The 17,954-nt window shown below is 39.7% G+C and overlaps 2 protein-coding genes across 3 annotated transcripts in view; one reads left to right on the top strand and one right to left on the bottom strand.

Moving 5' to 3' along the window:
• The window catches only part of CIB2 (calcium and integrin binding family member 2), a 41,076-nt gene extending 38,193 nt beyond the window's left edge, over positions 1–2,883 (bottom strand). The window contains exon 1 of one of the 2 annotated variants that reach the window (XM_082769366.1): positions 2,759–2,883. Coding sequence is in view for 1 of the 2 variants with exons in the window: in XM_082769365.1 (XP_082625491.1) it covers positions 86–136 (51 nt within the window). In the remaining variant the exon portion in view is untranslated. Of the gene's footprint in view, positions 1–85; positions 1,010–2,758 lie in introns of those variants that run through there. The other variant, XM_082769365.1, reaches the window with a different exon arrangement.
• Positions 2,884–5,210: 2,327 nt separating this feature from the next.
• Positions 5,211–17,896, top strand: IDH3A (isocitrate dehydrogenase (NAD(+)) 3 catalytic subunit alpha). Its single transcript, XM_082769021.1, has 11 exons — positions 5,211–5,335; positions 6,290–6,352; positions 7,935–8,018; positions 9,394–9,508; positions 10,063–10,250; positions 10,510–10,643; positions 11,336–11,438; positions 11,517–11,581; positions 13,738–13,822; positions 14,080–14,232; positions 16,096–17,896. Exons 1-11 carry the CDS (start codon positions 5,309–5,311, stop codon positions 16,177–16,179), a joined length of 1,101 nt encoding a protein of 366 aa, XP_082625147.1. The 5' UTR covers positions 5,211–5,308; the 3' UTR covers positions 16,180–17,896.
• The last annotated feature ends 58 nt before the right edge of the window (positions 17,897–17,954 follow it).

A 17,954-nucleotide genomic window follows, 5' to 3' on the forward strand; every position in this document is an offset into this window, starting at 1 on the left:
CTCCCAAAACAAAAACAAAACAAAAACCCATCAACCCACAAACATGCTGAGGTTACTCCTTTCCTTTCAAACTAAGATATCTTACCTGGTAGGCATCCAGCTGTTCATCAGTAAATATTGTCTGCTTATTACCCATCTTAGAAGAGGAATTCTTCCTTTATGCAAATGCATCCCATTAGAAGTAGCTGGATTCCTCTGTGTTGTAGGCATTTAGAGCATGTATACACTGTGAAAGTGCTGAAAAAATCCCAAAGCCTGCATTGAACTGTTTTTGCCTGTACCTGTCCAGTGAGGAAGGAAGCGGTACTGGAAAATCTTTGCAAAGGCTTGACTTCAGCGTGCCAGGAAGAGAAGTGTTGAAGTCATAGGCAGGTGTCACCCCAAAACAATGATGCCTATTTTCCCCTTTTGCAGACGCTTTTCTAAGTGACATACAGAGCTTTCACGACTTAAAAAACAAGCAGGAAGCACTTGAAGAAATCAGCTCTCTACTGCCTCGGTGTCTCCTTGCTCAGTCTGCGAGTTCAGGGTGCTCTTGCTCGGCACCTTCACGTTTCAGAACAGCTCTGCGTCACCTGATGGCGCTCGGTAGCGCAGTCATGTAACGCACACGCGCAGAGCAAGGCTAGGAACTGGAAGAATGGAGTAGCAGAGCAAGTGTTTCTGCAGTCAGTCTCCCCTCAGATCAAAGTACATCCTCATCACTGCTTGGATCTGACCTGCTGTAGCATGCTGCCAAAGCGGGAGCCTCCATCCAGCGGTGTTTAAGTGCCCAAAGCATCCTCACAACACCACCAGGTGCCACGTGGGTTCCACAGTAAACATTTGTGTTCACACTGCAGCTCCATCAGCCCTGGCTACCCAGGGTATAAGCTCACTACCAGAGCTGCAATACTCTCAGACAGACCAGGAAACGCTAGTATTCCTCTCACGTTAAAGAAACAAATCCGGAAAGTTTAATTAAGTAGCTTAAACAAAAGTTAATCTGACTCTTTCGGTTCAGGCAAACAAAGCTGGGAAGAAAAAAAATGCTACCACAGCCTGAAAGAGAGGTGCAGAAAATGCCGCTAGAGGGCTCACAGCATACGTTAAAACAACACGACCCTCCTGTATTTCCTGGAAAGCGAACAAAAAAAGGAAAAAAAAAAAAAAAAAAAAAGAGCACGTAAGAGATGCAGACAGGCAGAATGAATAAACTCAGAAACAAAATCATATTATCTAACATCTGCAGAAGGATGAGCTCTTATAATACGAGCAGGAGGAAAGCTGGGTGAGAAAGGATGTGAAGATGGAGGCAAGACCTGTTACAAATAAGCTTCTTCAGCCTGCTCGCTGCCCAGTTGTAAGCATAGGAAGAGCAGAAGGTTTAAAAATGTTTAATAAAGTTCCTTCCTTTACCTATAGCTCTGCCCATGGTCGTTATTCCTTCAGGAAGTTAGTATATTTAGTATCTGGAGAATTACCTTCTGCTTTTTTCCTACATCTAATGACCCTGACCAGATAATGGCATCAGATAATAGGAGTTGAGTTTACCTTCACATGCAACAAGGAACAAATATTTCACAAAAAAACTGAAAATACATCTATCGTATACAGTGTAATGTTCTATGAAACGTGTTGGGTATGTAGTAAAAACATCCAGTGAATGGGGAACAGTCTCTAAGAGACCGTTTATTTAGATTGCAACATTTAGAAATGCAGATTTGATTAACTGTAAACCAGCACTGTCTGGTGCTACTAAAACACAATATTAACATATGTACAAAATTAATTTACTGGGATGAGAATGCATTCAATAACACTTGTTATTAGTGTTAAGCTAGCATCAGAATTTTATCAGTGACAGAAATGGACACTACCAACAGAATACATTGCAGCAGTTTCAAAATAAGAAAAAGCTACACTAATAAGGATAACACAAACTGAATGACCGACCTCCAATCAGATCAACAGTGCAGCAAGCATCTATTCAAATAGCACCCACTTGAATCAACCATTTGCTACCTGGCCAAACTGACCTCTTTTTTTTTTTTTTTTTTTTTAACTAGTCACCAGTTTTTTTTTTTTTCCACCAATGTATAATGGCGTTGGATTCTTCTTCTGTTCCAAAAAATTACCCCCAAGACAGAATATAAAGAAGAAAAAAGCAAAACATACAAATTAGAGTATTTCTATTTCAACAAACTTTTTGAAACTGAAAACCACCACCCATAATGGCCCTTTGAGATTAAGAACTTTAAGAACTTCCAGAATGTCCCAGTTCTTACACACCCTCAACTCTGAATAAGTTGCATCACCGGCTTTAGTGATTAACCATAAAATTAAGCATGTTTCTTACTCATGATCTGGTGCTACTGAAATGCACCGACTAGCAGCTGATTGCAGTCATATCAGAACAGTACATAGTCAAGTGATCTGTGTGAAATAGCATTCCTTTCGCAGCTACCTGATTCAAGCTGCCTGTCTATGCAAATCAGATTAAATATAAATGACCAAACTATCCTCAACGCCATCATACGGAAGTGAATCAACATCAAAGATGGATTGGGCTCCCTATCTTTTAATCTTGTGATTCGGCATACTTGAGAGTGTTATTACAGTGGTAAGACTGACATCTCATTTCTTACCTGCTGTTATATTCTTGGCTTCTTGGTCCCACTGTATCCTAAATGACACGCATCAGCCAGTCTTTAGAAACCAAAAATTAAAAATAAAATAAGAAAGGCTAAATGGAAAGCACCAAGTATATACGACTTACTTGTGGATACAAAGCAGGCTAGAAGTAGAGTTCCTGAAGTTCACACATTCTTGTTTATTCTTTTGCACCCTCTTCCCACTCTGTCCTCCTCCACTTTTCCATTTAAAAATGCTTTGGTTTCATTCTAACATAGAGAAAGTACGTAAGAAAACTAGTATGGCTGAAAGGGATGATTGCTTTAAAAGTTACAAGCTCTTGCTTAAAAAGAAAGACAACTTACCAAGGCAATGGCACCCACGGAGCATATGGATAGAAAGCAAACCGTTTCTCTGCATATTCTGAAGATTTTCAATTGTTAAATACAATTAAAATGCACAAGATTTTTTTTATTTTTTATTTTTTTTTACAATAACTTCCAAATACTGATTTTTGAGGGCTCCTGTATACCAGCTAGCTATTTCTCAAGCGTGCTATAGCGGTATCTATATTTCATCATGTAATGATCTTGCTACACTAACCAGGTAAAATTTCAAGACAGCATAAAGCACAAACTCTTTTTCACTCCTATCTCCTCGTATATATCAAAGCTCAGTTAAATTTTTCAGTTTGCTCTTTTTCACTTCTTCTGTTTGTATTTTTCAACGATTAGTGTAATCTGCTTGTTGAGCGTTAAGCCATATTTACTCCTAGCATGTTACTGCCACAAATCAATACTTCTCTATATACACAGCAGACTCTAATCTTAATGTTATCAGTGCCAGTTTTGCATCACGTCATGGTATTTGAATTTCCCTAAACTGTTTGTCAAACGGACTGATTGTAAGCTATTTAGCAACACACAACATATACCTTACAAAGTTGCAAATTAAGTTTAATGAAGAGGACAAAATATATAAACACAGTAGTCTTGCCATTATACTGGCTATTATAGCAGAGATTGTGCTTACGTAGCCATTCCTCATCTATTTCAAAAATAGAATTAATAGATCAGAAAATATACTATCAACCACATACGCCAGATTTAACATTTTATATCAAGGCAGCTGTCAGCTGCAATTGCTTAACACCCATCTAAGGCTGCAATCTGACCCCAGCTGTAGGGACTTGCCTCCACAGCCCAGGCAGCTGAACAGATCGTGCTCAGTTCTGAGTCCCTTCAGTGTAAAGTCTTCTGCTTTGAACTGTTGCTAGCTGTGGTTGCTAAACCAGGTGACTTTGCTCTGATTTATTAGTAGAGGTCTAGGTTTAACAGCCTCCAATAGATAGGTCATCCTACCTTAAATTGCCTCTATAAATTATACAGCAGGAATTTGACTGTAGTCTAAGAACGAAAGCTCTTATTCCTCCAAGGAAGATCAAGCTACTGTGAACCCTGGCCACGTTACCTCTGAATGCCTCATTCTATGGAGAATTTTCGCATCTGCACACAGTTAACAAGCTGCATATGAGCTGCATTCACTCCCAAAGATCACCTGCTATAAACTTTCTAAGTTTTCATACACAGATACAACCAGAAGTTAGGCTTTAGACTGGGGAAAAAAAGAACCCGCAGGTTTTTGTGCCCATTATACCAAATACACCAAATCCCCTCCTGCACAGATGTTTCCTTGCAAGTTACCTCTTTGTAAAGTTCCACCCTGCTTGCAAAACGGTTTCAATCCAAAAGGGTAGCCTATACATTCAGGTTGTTGCTACTTGCCATGAGTTAAGCTAGGGTAGAATATTAAGAATTAAAAAGTTACCAATTTCCTGAGGAGACATTTGATAACAGGAATTCCTTTAAAGTAACTCTCAAAAGAATGAGGGTAAAGAAACTACTGCTATCTCTACAGAGGCATCTTTTGCCTAGGGAAAATAACTGGTGTTTTTATTACTGTGTTGTTGGGCCCTTCTCAGAAGGGATGCACAGCAGCCACTCTTGTGCATCTTGCTTGTTATTGTGGTGTAATTAGAGTAACACCTACGCTGCTCGGGGCTTTAAATCAAAGCTGACACATTCGTTTATTCCTATAATTAACTTCTTGAACTCACAACAAAGCAGCTAGCATAAATTGTGTGATAATTAAAAAAGTAAAATAAAAAAAAAAACCGTGCACACTCTGGCAGTACTGTTATTTAAGACAGCAGAGCCTACCGTGCCGCAGCAGGCTGCCTCCACACAACCGTTTGCCAGCAGGCCACATGGAGGCTGAGGCGATTCCCCCATCTCCCGGGGGCCAAGCCCCTCAGAGGCCGCTACCCTTCGGCTGGAGGTGCCTCCACGCGGTGCCAGGCTCCTAGGGACGCTCAGCGCCCCCAGGCACCTGCCAGCAGCGGCCTCTCCCCCTCACCGGGAGCGCTCGGTGCCCCTCAGGGCCGCACCGGGGGCTGAGGGGCTCCAACCACGTTCCCCCCCCTCCCCACCGCCGCCACCACCACCACCACCACCTCAGCGAGACCACCGCGAGCGCTGGGCGGGAAACTCAGCGCATGCGCACGGCGCTGCCGGGGCCGGGCTGCCCGGGGCGGGGCGGGGCGGGGCTCGTCCCGGTGCCGGTGCCGGGCTCCTCCCGGTTGCGGGCGCTGTGGCTGTGCCTGCGGGGCCTGCTGGGGCGCGGCGCCGGGCGAGCCATGGCTGCAGCCGCGTGGATGCCCGCGGTAGGTGCGGGGCCGGGCCGGGAGAGCGCCGCCGGTTGTGCCGGGCTGAGGGGGAAGCGCGGGGCTGCGACTGCCGGTTCTGAGGGGAGCGCGGGCGGGCGGGCGGGGAGGGGGCCGCCGGGCGCTGCGGGGAGACTCCCGCTGCCGTGACCTTGAGGCGGCCCGGCCCGGCCCCGCCAAGATGGCTGCGCCGCCCGCACGGAGGGAGGGATGGCGGGGAGGGTGGCGGGGCGGCCGGGCACGGGGCTCGCGCCCTGAGGTGGCACCGAGCCGCTCCCGGCGCCGTGCTCGGGGTGTGCCGCAGCCTCCGCCGGAGGCCCGGTGCCCGCTGTGCCCGTCCGGGGCCCGGCGCGATGCGGGGCCGGAGCCGCGCAGGCAGCGGCTGCTCTCGCCGTGGTGAGCGTGGCCGTGCCGCGTGCCTCGGGAGGAGGCTTCCGCATCCCGCTGCGGCACCAAGGGCACGGCTGTGGGGTAAGGACTGAGGCACCCAGCGTGCCCGGCAGGAATCTGCACCGCTGGAAAGCAGCTGTGGAAGCGAGACCTCAGCACCAACGTACTGCTGCTGGTGGAACAAACCTTCTGTTTTGCGATCTTAAGCCTCGTTGTATCATCTCCTCAGCTGGAGTTATTGCGGCTGCTTCCCCGGTGTGTGGCACCTGAGGACTCAGGCTGCTGTGCAACGGCTTCCCCGCACCTCCAGGCACGGAGCGGCACTGCGGCACGGCGTGCCTGTCCCGGCCTGACCCTGCTGGGAACACCCGTGCACGGAGCTGGGTACACTGCTTGTGGGCAGCTTGGCAAGGCACCAGCTGCTCGCTTTCGAGTTGTGTGCTGGTTTGAGACTGGACTTTAAAGTGACAGGACTTTAAAATGCATGGTCGCTGCGCTATCGTTAACTGTTTAAAATCCCTTTGGTGCAATAAGATAGCAGCCTCTTGTTCTGTGTTTCTGCAGGTTTCACGATTGCTAGGTGCTTTCAAAAACCAAAAACAGGTGACCAGAAGTTTTGGTAGTGCTGTGAGTATGATAGTACCATTTCCTCTTTCTTTTAAGAAGTTTCTCAAGAAAGAGCCCCAGAAATTGACCTTTATAAGATTGCTGCTATTAATTTTATCTTCTCAAAAATAAGGCCAGAATAAATGAACATACAGGCTCCTAATGCCATACTGGATGTATATTGGTTAATCACTGTCTTTGGCTACTTTATATAAAAGAGTAAGTGCTAATTTAAAAGACTCTACTAAAAAAAAAACAACACCTTTTCCCAAAATATGGATGTCATAAGCCAGTCTTCTGAAACTCATTGGGATATAGGCAAATTAGGAAGATTGTTGAGAAGCTTCTCATCTTTATTTTGCAGACATTCTGCTACACGCTGGATTTACTCTAAATCTTGCTGCTTTTAGAGTACTTTGCGTTTACAATTCTGCCTTTTCAAGGCCCTCTTTAATGTACTTTAGACACCGGCTGTGTATTTCCCTGTAGACGTTTTACTTTCTTTTTGTGTGTGTTTGAGGTGCCCACAGGCCTTTTTTCAGTGAAGATGGCCTTGAAAACTGCTCAGGCAGAAGCAGGGCTCAGCACCACTGCATGTACCCTTAAGCAGGACTTAAGTTTAAGGAAGAATCGTGGCTCTTAACTCTAAGTTTTCTAGAACTGATGGTGGAGAGAAGAAACTGAAGTGTAGCTTGTGTCTTACACAGTATAGGAAGTTGTAGAAGGTAAGGCTCCTCCAGATCTGCTTATACCACATTATTGTTTCAGATAAAACCTTCTGAAATTCTGAGTATCCTCTTTGGAGGAGGATGGCAGCATATCTTGCCATTTGATTCTAGTTGGGATTTGACACGTAATGCTGTATCCGAGCTGCCTTTTTGTAGGTAGTAATGATTCCTTACAAAAATATTGGAAATATATAAATAAAATCAAGATTTGGGGCATGGAGGATGAAAATAGCAATCATCAATATATTTTTTTAATCAAAGCAGAGTACTTTATTCCTCTGTTATCCAGTGAGCCTAGGGTTTGTGATTTTTTTCATCAGTTTGAAGATGACAAAGGAAAGAAAATTGAGAAAATCATGGCAGAAAAATAACTTGACAGGATTAAAAATGAGTGTGCATTTTTTAGAGAACTGCTTGAGAAGTTTAGATATGTTTTCGTTTTTATTTTCTATAAGCTTTTCATAAATTAAGCCTTTCCTAGCACGGGTCAGTATTACATAGCATGTTGATAATACTGGAGATGTATGGAAAACATGACAGTGCTGTCTCCTCTCCAGTTTTCAAGAAGAAAGCATGTTGAGATCACTTATTTCAAGGAGCACTGAGCAGGAACCTGTCTTTCAAGTTAAATCTGTGTTCTAAAATAAGAACAGTAGGCAAATCTTAAAAAAAATTCTCTTAAAATGCTTGCACGCTCCCTTTGAAAAAAAGCTTGTCATTCTTGCTTCTCTGTTCAATACTGCTACTCTTCATAGTGATTTTTGGTAACTCAAACTTTCTTTTCTAGTAGTTACTTGGTTTCTGCAACTTATGAAAATGTTTCCTGCATTGAACATAGCATTCATTAGCTGTGCTACTGATATTTCTTTGCCTAGGTACAAACAGTAACTTTAATCCCAGGAGATGGCATAGGACCTGAGATTTCTGCTGCTGTGATGAAGATCTTTGATGCTGCCAAAGTAAGTCTACTTGTCTTGCTGTGAGCACCGTAGCTTTAACTACCACAACAGACGTTATCTAGGTTATAGTTATAAATGTTTTTAACTTCCAAACGATTGAGTCATGTTTAAGCTATTAAAACTTCTTGGCAATACAAACAGTCTGAAGCTTCAGATGTTAAAAGATAGTATTGCAATATGGCAGTGTTTGAAAGTGTTAGCTGGCAGAGTAGTAGTGACTTGAGAGCAAATGTTGCACTTAAGTTCTGGAAATGTCAACTCAATGTATCATGTGAAATCATCTTGTTGAGGTAGCAATCCTGAGCGACTGACAGGACGTTCTTTGATCCGTTGTGACTTCTCAGTGCAGATCAAAGCATATGTGAAGGGAAGGAACTATTTTATTATTAGAAACCTTACTGCAGTTATTCTGCTGCACTTTTAAATTGCATTCACCTTTTGTGATAATGAAAACAGTCCAAGAACTGTTTTCCTACTTATCCCAGGAACTTCATGAGAATTTGTATCATTTGCTTTGAATAAAATAGTGCTCTTTCCTGAAGAGCTGTTAAATTGCTCCCTGTTAGCAATGGTGTCAAAGCATATTCACTTTTTGTTAGAACTGTCCAACTTAGATTTGGAAAAGGTGAAGTTATCTTTAATTACACGTGAAAGCTTTTAATAGCTATGGCTGTTTTGGGGGAGAGAGGCAGGAGGTATGGCAGAGTAAAACCTACCTTTGTGTATGAGTGCAGGTTTTCAGTCCTTACTCTGATCTGTTCATTTTCAAGGAGATTCTTTTTCTAGTATGTTAAGCCTAGATTGGTTCTGTTTGCTTATGTAAGACCTTGCACCTTTTCCTTTATGGCCTTCCCTGATGAACAGGTGGCAGCTTGTTTCCTATTAGAAGAATCCCATGGTGAACGAAAATTCAGAAAGCACTGTGAAACACTTGCAGATTCAATTTAGATAACAGATATATCCATGTTATGCACCATCTTTCAGGCAGTTTGTATGATCAGTTCTCAATGAATTCCATTTTCAGATGTCTTGTGCCTCTTGAATACAGGGAACTTGAGAACTCTTTAAAGGTTAAAGGTATTAGCATGTAAATGCAGTTCTCATGCTACCTGTATATCATTACTAGGGAGGCATCTTGTGATGGTGAAATCTGTGCTGGTATAGTATACTGATCGTACTATTTCATTTGCAATTACTTGTGTTTTAGAAGTTCTTATTTTCAAGTTCAAGCATCTAATGCTTTCTGTCACTCACCAGAGAAAAAATGTTTAGGAAGGTTTGGACAAAATTCCTCAAGCACCTTGTTGTGAAAAATAAGCTAAAAGTGGAAGCAAAAGTCTTGATATTGAAGTTAACATAGAGAAAATGTGTTTAGGCTCCTATTCAGTGGGAAGAGAGGAATGTTACAGCTATCCAAGGACCAGGAGGAAAGTGGATGATACCTCCGGATGCCAAAGAATCCATGGATAAAAACAAAATGGGATTAAAAGGTACTTGGGGTTGAACACAAAGGTATTAAATATTGTTTTATGATGAGTTTGGTTTAAAGCAAAAATCCTTCATCAGTAACATAATATAATGGCTAACTCTAGGGGACAGTCTGTCAGGTTGTCTTCTGTAATCTTAAAACAGTTCGTCGTGTCAAAGCTGTGTCACAGACTTTCTAGGAAATATGTTAAAGGTGGGCAGTACTAAATATCAACTTTATACTCTAAACAGAATGTATTTCCAAGGTAGTTGATTTACAACAGAATGTAATAATTATACTCTCAATTAATAGTATCTTCATTTCAGTAAAAACCTTTTATAAGAACTCCTGTTCCACGTGAATGAGGGAAACAATTTGGCCTTTGAGCAGCTGATTTATATCACTCTGTAGTATTCTTGATGGCACAGAGAATTTCTGTGGCATTTCAGTGTAAGGGTTACAGAGGAATTTGGAGTTCCTCTGTCAGAGTGCCACAGAACTTTACCTAGAGTTTCAACTCTGAAATTTGTGGAGTAGTATTATTATCTCATTTTTCTTATTATTTCTTGCCTTCAGGCCCTTTAAAAACCCCAATTGCTGCAGGACACCCATCAATGAATCTGCTTCTGCGTAAAACCTTTGACCTTTATGCAAACGTACGTCCCTGTGTCTCAATTGAAGGATACAAAACCCCTTACACAGATGTAAACATTGTCACGATAAGAGAGAACACAGAAGGCGAATACAGTGGAATTGAACATGTGGTATGTTGCTGGAAATGTTGTATTTCTGGAGGATTTCTATGTTTTGTTAATAACTTTGCCCATCTCAGTCGTTTCTTACTGAGAGGCTGAGTGGTGTTTTTTAAGTTCTTTACCCTCAAAAATGGTCTTTTATTGTGGTATGCATTGTGCAGACTGTCTTGCTGAAAATTCTACTATTTTGTTGTTCCAAACATTCATACTATTGGTTTGAAAAAAATAAGCTTCTGTTTCTACTAGTAATGCAACCGTTGTCTTTCAGATTGTTGAAGGTGTCGTGCAAAGTATCAAGCTAATCACAGAGGAAGCTAGCAAGCGTATCGCAGAGTTTGCTTTTGAATATGCCAGAAACAATCAGAGAAGCCACGTTACTGCTGTACACAAGGCAAATATTATGTATGTTGAAACTTCCTTTTAAGAACAACAAAAAATAAGCTTTTATAAACCGCTTTAAATTTTCCTCAAATGTCTAAGATTAATGCTAGCAGGAGTAAGTAAAATGTTTGAAGTAAATGCCTCATAAGTAAAATGGACAATATTGACCTACTATTAATAGGTCTGGAGTGACCTATTAATGTTTGTATTCTAAATCTAATTGTAAGACTAATGTTTGTATTAGTAAGTCTGTGGGAGTGCTGTGACTTTCTTCCCACAGCTCTCACTTTAAAAATAAGCTAAGAAAAAGAATTTAAAAAATGAGCATGAAAATAGCTAGTGTCCTTTGTAGCTTCCGAAGCACTTCATAGTGAACTGAGTCACACTGCACATGATAGATAGTACATGTTACCATCTGTACAAATTTAGTAAGCCTTTAGTAAAAGAACAAGGGAATTAACAAGGGTTTGGGAATTAATGTGTGACAGTCAAACTACTGCTCCAAAAACATTTTAGATGGGAATACAAAAGGGTTAACTTCTTTGACTGTATCATGTTAAAAATGTTTGTATTTAACATAAGGGATTAATAGTCAGCAATTAGGTGTCTGCACTCTAATGTTTTTCTTTATTTAAATTCCTGTTGCATGCATTCTTTACCTCAATATATTGTTTACTTTTCAGTAACAGCCGTCTTCTCTCACTTAATTGCAGGAGAATGTCTGATGGGCTTTTCTTGAGAAAATGCAGGGAGGCAGCAGAAAACTGTAAAGATATTAAATTTAACGAAATGTATCTAGATACTGTGTGTCTGAATGTGAGTATTTATCTGGTTTAGTTATGGTTATTTTTTAGTTTACTTTCTTAGCCTTAATAAAAATATACTTCTTTCTAGATGGTTCAGGATCCGTCACAATTTGATGTGCTTGTTATGCCAAACTTGTACGGTGACATCCTCAGGTATGGAGATTTTGATTTAAACTAAATCAGCATGTAAAATACTGTTCCAGAAAGTTAATCCGGTTACATGCCAGCCAGATGAGTGACTGTTTTTTGCATCCAGAGTTCTTCATGTTGTGGTTTAACCCAGTCAGCTGCTAAACACCACACAGACTCTGAATAGGAAGAAAGGATGGTATTATTACACTAATATTATAACTATGTAGTTGGAATGAGCTATATGACGAGAATATGCATATTACTAAAAGAAAAAAGTTTCTGCAGATAAAGGCTAGGAGTATTACTCAAATGGGGTTTGGTGTAGGAGAAATTCCTCCAGAAGCGTGAAAAAAGTTAATGACTCAAATTGTAGCACAGAATGCTTGGGTAGACAGTAGGAAAAATTTGCTATTTTTAAGCATTAGGAAAACTTACATAAGATGACTGTGGGAATATCACATTTAAAGCAAGCTATCCATAGAGGTAAATGATTCTGAAGATTGAAATGTATGGCCTCTTACTATCCTACCAGCTTTTGGGGTTTGTATTGTATTTTTTTTCACTTTCAGATTAAATTTCATATTTAAAAAACATTTCTACTACAGTTACTTGATGTCCTGAAAGCCAAGTCAATCAGCAGACATTTTTCTGTTCTGTAAAAATGTTTAAGTAGAATGTAAACTCAATTACTACTGCTTAGTAAAATGAAGTATCTTAATCTGAACTTTTCCAGTGTATAACAGAGCACTGCTTCTCTTTGCATGTCCAAGGAGAGATTGAAGAAAACAGCCTTGGAATTTGATTAAAAGTTAAAATGACATTAAAATGACAGCTTAAGTCTTTAAGTTCATCTCCTGTTTTCTGTACAGATGAGTGTAAAAGTAACTGATGCATAAGAAGAAATGTTCATTCAGCTTTTCTTAAGATGGCATTCTCCCTCTGATAAGGATATCAGTCACCTCTAAGAAAAATCAGACTCCAAGTAATGCTTCTTGTTTTAAGAACTGGTAGAGGAGTCCACAGGGCCCTCACAGCAGACAATTGCACTATTAATTGCAAGATGTCGGATCAGTTTGAGTCCCATCATCGGTACTATTTCAACTTACTATACCTAGTTCAGCATTGCCAGTTTTAAAGTTCTTGTGGAAATTCTGTCAACTTCATACTTCCAAAAAGCTTCAATAAATTTGAGTCTTTCTTGAAGAGGTGCACTTGTGTCACTGGAGAAAGTCACCCCCTGTGCTTTTTTAAAGCATGAGCATAACGCCAAAGGTTTCTTGGCCTGAATAGATACAGAAGGAATCTCCATCCTGAAGCATTAAATACCTTAAGTTACAAGTTTAGACTGTATCCGTTTTTTTTCTAAACTATAGTTGATCAATTTAGGTTAATTTAAAAGATAGTTCTGCAAGCTCATCCAAACTTCTCTGCTTTTTATTCATCTACTAGGTACCTTGTAGACAACAAAACAGTGTGCTAAAATATTAGAGTTTTAAGAGCCTTATCAGTTTTTTCGGCTTTGAGGGTAGAGAATGAAAACTGTAGGCAGAGTTGGTTTGTCCTTTCCTATGCTAACTTTGGAGGAAAATACATGCAAATTACTAATGTCTGATGGTCTGCTGATGTTAGATTTATGACTTTCAGGCTGTTCAGTAAAGAGAAGGGTAAAGCCAGTCTTGTGCCACTTGGAACATATTCCTTAAGTCTCACACAATAAACTTTACTAGTATTTCCTTAACTGAGCAAAATTATTCAATTTTTTCTAGAAAGTCTTTATATACAGTAAGTGGTTCTGTGGCTTCTTCAAGGGAAATAAGACTTAGATATGTACGTATGTGTAGATAGTACATCAGAATTTTTGGTAGTTCTTGAGGCTGTTACAGATTTCTTGTGCTTTGAGTACCTTTTGTTGTGCCTGTGTCTTAATCAGCTTTATTTTACTATTTAGAATTTCCTTTTTGTTATTCCTTATTGAAACTTCTCTTGCTAGTAGTTCTGCAAGTTCTCAAATGTTCCAGTGGAATACAAGTGGCTAACAGGATCTATACTTTCATAATATTATTCTTAGACTGTCTTGTTAGAATGTTGTCAAAATAAAATGAGAATTAACAAAGCTATTTTAATACATTGCTGGGAAATAACTATGTGGAAAGAACTTGTGGATTTTTTTTTTCTAGTGACTTGTGTGCTGGATTGATTGGGGGTCTTGGAGTAACACCGAGTGGGAACATTGGTGCTAATGGAGTTGCAATTTTTGAATCGGTAAGTCTTCTTATTAGCGGTATGTAGTAATAATAATTTTGTCTCAACTTGAGAATCTAAAACTCCCATGACACATAATGTGACTATTAAAGTAGAAAAATTTTACTCAAAAAACAGAATATGTATTACACACAAACTTGTGCATGTTCTTTTATGGACTATTTGTTCAGTTTTAAGTTGGTTGCATACTAGAATTAACTAGGACATTTTTATCAACATAGTAACTTTGTAACAGCAAGGTTCACTTTTCTTTTTAGGTTCATGGAACAGCACCAGATATTGCAGGAAAAGACTTGGCAAATCCAACTGCCCTTCTTCTGAGTGCTGTAATGATGTTGCGTCATATGGGACTACACAAGCATGCCACAAAAATTGAGACAGCTTGCTTTGATACAATTAAAGATGGAAAGGTAACATGAAGATGTGGAAATACATAAAGTGAATTAAAATAATATTTTATCATAGCTAAACTTAGAACATCAACACTAAAACAGCAGATGCCCTGCTTTGCTGGCTTGAATCTTGAGCAGTACCACAACTGTTCTCTTATAGTAATTATGTTACCCTCAGTGGTATCAAGTTTGCTCAGCTCACTATGAGGGATACTCTGTAGCTCTCCTTGTGTCTCAATTTCCACTAGCTCTAAAACTAGAACTGGATCTCTGTTTTTCATGAAAGGTATTGGACATTCAAGTAGCTAGTTTTACTTTCCTTGTTAGGCCTGTAATACATTAAAATCAGGACCTTAAAGTGAAGTATGCTCATTTGCCTTTTACAGGCTTAATCACTCATTTCAGTTCTGACTGTAATACTTCTGCTCCTATTTTTCAGGTCACTTATTTTCTTTTTCACTCCTAACTACTTTGGCTCCTTTTTGGATTACTAAATAACAGTTAAGGGCAAAATTATATCCGGTATTTACCTTTTCCCTTAACACTGTATGCAATTTCCCTTGGGCAGTAAACTCTCTCCAGATTCTATACCCAAAGGGGATTGGGGAGGAGGGGGGAGGAAAGAGTTCTGCTCTGAAACCTGACCTGAATTTCTGCTCAGAGTTCTTTTGGTTCACTCACCTACTTTGACTTCTACCTTTTCGAAACAGAACTGGAAAGATCCCGATGATTCTCTTTAAAGAGGATTAGTATTTAGCCATGCTAGTGCAGTTATCTGGGGCAAGAGCATGAGAAGCTGCTTTGTAATTAAAAGTAACAAGCATGCTTAAACAAAAAGCTGTCATCGTTTCATAAGTGGTCTGTTTGCAGCTACCTTGCTGTGTGTAGGAGCCAGTTAACAAACAAACAAACAAAAAAATAAACTTACAAGTGAATAAAGAGGTGCTCCTGTAAAGTTTCCATTTACTGCTCTGGAAATGAAATTCTCCATCTGCAGGTCAGTAATTCTACAGAAGATAACAGTGCAAGTTTTGTGACATGGCTACTTGTTTACTAGTCGCTTACGATGTTATGATTACATGCTCACAGTGGAGAGAATCTTTTTAAATTGAAAAAGCATAATGCAATTAAAATTACAAGATTCTAAAATAGTAACATCTTATTGCCTCTCATGCTTGCTGTTTCTTCCCTTCCCCACCCCAAGCTATTTAATTGGGATGTGTGTGTGTGTGATATAAGGGGAGAACTAATGATTTTTAAATTACCTCTTAGCCTGCTTTAATCTGACTAGGTTGGACAAGCAATGTTGCCCACTTTCTTAATTATTATTTTACAATCCTCATGCTGGCAGACAGGAGTTATACTTGAAGAAAGTTTAACTGTCTGTTTTTCCATCTCTTAACTAAGCAAACATGAGACAATTGTTAACGTGCAGCATTTTGAGAGCTGTCCGTGTGCTTTTTCCATGTGGGGTTCCTTGGAAAAATAACCCCCCAAAAAACATTACTGACTGATACTCTTAATTAGTTAGCTTTGTGCTGAGTCCTCATATATGAATTTTACTTCCAAAGGACAAACTTGTTAAGGAAAAAAAAAGTTAATACTTAACTTGAGAGCGTTGGCCAAATTTGCTTTCTTCCTGTAGTTAAGACAAAATCTCAACTGAGATAACAACGCTCCATGTTCGTACTCACTTTTCTCTACCAGCCTCAGTTTGCATAGTTGTTATTGATGAAAGCCATATGGAATGTAGAAAAACTCATATGTGATGTAGTCTCTCATTTGTATTCAGTACCCATGTACAACATGTGGAAGATAAAACTGCAGAGGCAGGACTACCCCCATTAAATGTTTTATTAATACCATTTTTTCTTCCTTCAGGTCTTGACAAAAGACTTGGGAGGTAATGCAAAGTGCTCAGAATTCACAGAGGAGATCTGCCGCAGAGTACAGGACACAGACTAAACATCTCATACGGCTTGTAATAACTCTGAGAGGATGCATCACAGTAGTGCGTTGTGTAACCTGGTATCTATATGCATATAACTTTTGTCTCTTAAGAGAGCAAACGTTTTAGGAAGGGTCTCTTCATTAATAAACTTAGTCCAAATGGCTACAGAGGATACTTGTGCCTGCTTTCGTTTGTTTCTATCTGGTGAACATTTTCATGTAAGTGAACTGTTTTCTTTTTTTGTAACTGTCTACCATTTCAACTAGCTGGTTTTCACTTTCCACAAAGCAAATTTATGTGAATATCGTATTAACAGAATCAGTGAATTCTAATAGCACCTTAACTCTTAAAGCCTACTTTTATTGGTCTTACTGAAACTTAAATGGCAGATTTTCAGCCTAACAGTAGCACAAGATAACCTCTATAAAAAGAAATGGGTATGAAATAACAGCAATGTTGCATTAAAAGCAATGAAAAAACACTTCCAGATGGTCTGATTCATGAAATACAGCTTTGCCTTTGAAAGTCATGAATAAAGAAATGCAAAAATCTAGAGATTTAATTTATGTACATAAAGAAACAACAAACCAGCTAGGTGTGAGAACTAATACTAACAGAAAGTTGTTTTTCACATCTGTACCAAAGTTGTTCTTAAATGTTTTCCTCTCTCAAGCACAGTTTAATTTATAACAGAGTTCTAAAGAGAGAAAATTATAAAAACTTACTTCTGCCATATATTGTGAAGGAAAAGTACTGACTTTGCCAATTTATACTAAATATTTTATGGCTTCTGCTGTATTGCTTTTTTGTGTTGTACTTTGTTTTTATGCAGTGTATCTCATTGCACTGACTAGTAATTTTAGTCTATAAACTCGGAATGTAAGGGACTGGTCCTAAAGGGATTAAGACAGAGGTAAAGGCTTGGCTCTGGTACCTACATTTCAGAAATACATTTCATCCCTATTGGAGGGAATCTCAAATTCTTTTTTCTTACTGCTTACTAAGCCCCGTAAGCATAAAAGCACCTTTTTTTCCTTCCCTCCTTCATCACATACAAGTCCTCATAAGTCACTCTGACCGGGATGTCTTAGGGTATGCTTGCCATTAGCATATCCTACAAGAAAATGCACATTTTTACAAGTCATGGCTATAGCATGGGATTATACCTAGTGCCAGAACCAGACTTCTTAAAGCTTTATTCCGTTAATAGGTATTACTCCTCTTAGTTACTTTTCAGTGAGACTGTTTAGGCTGGTTGTTTCAGACTTGAAACTAGTTTGGGTAATGTCTGTCTTCTAGCATTGCTCTATATAGTAAGCATCTCAGCTATTTTATGCCACCTAATGCCATGGTGGTAGAGGGACAACAAGCTTTATTCCTTATGCACTCTGCTTTTGGTGAATAGGATGACAGTTCCTTCTATGTTTTGCAAGCTGCTGGCTGTGTTGTTTCCTTTAATATTGTTTAAGAACTCCTGAAGTACCATTACGCACAAAATAGGGAAAAAATAAAGTTTTCCAAGTCCAATTGCTTGTTGTTTTTGTAATCCTACGTTGCTGTCATGCCTCATGTATTGATCTGATTGTTGGTACTTGCAACAAACTTAAGTTAGAGGATGTTTAAGACTGATCATGGAACTTTCATAGAGAAAATAGCCTGTTCTGCAAGGTGTTTTTTGTGGTTTTGTTTTTAAATCAAGAATTGTAGTCTCTGTTGTTGTTTGTTATTATAACTCTGCCAAATATTACTTACTACCTGACCCTTTAGCCCTTCATGTGATGTGATTTAT

Source organism: Aythya marila (assembly GCF_965140915.1).
Source record: "Aythya marila genome assembly, chromosome: 11".
Taxonomy (NCBI): domain Eukaryota; kingdom Metazoa; phylum Chordata; class Aves; order Anseriformes; family Anatidae; genus Aythya; species Aythya marila.

Bases quoted from the DNA above. Each gene is read 5' to 3' on its own strand.
- IDH3A (XM_082769021.1), top strand. From the start codon at position 5,309: ATGGCTGCAGCCGCGTGGATGCCCGCG. The intron at 10,644-11,335 runs GTATGTTGAAAC...ACTTAATTGCAG, and splicing joins GTACACAAGGCAAATATTAT to GAGAATGTCTGATGGGCTTT. The intron at 11,439-11,516 runs GTGAGTATTTAT...ACTTCTTTCTAG, and splicing joins TAGATACTGTGTGTCTGAAT to ATGGTTCAGGATCCGTCACA.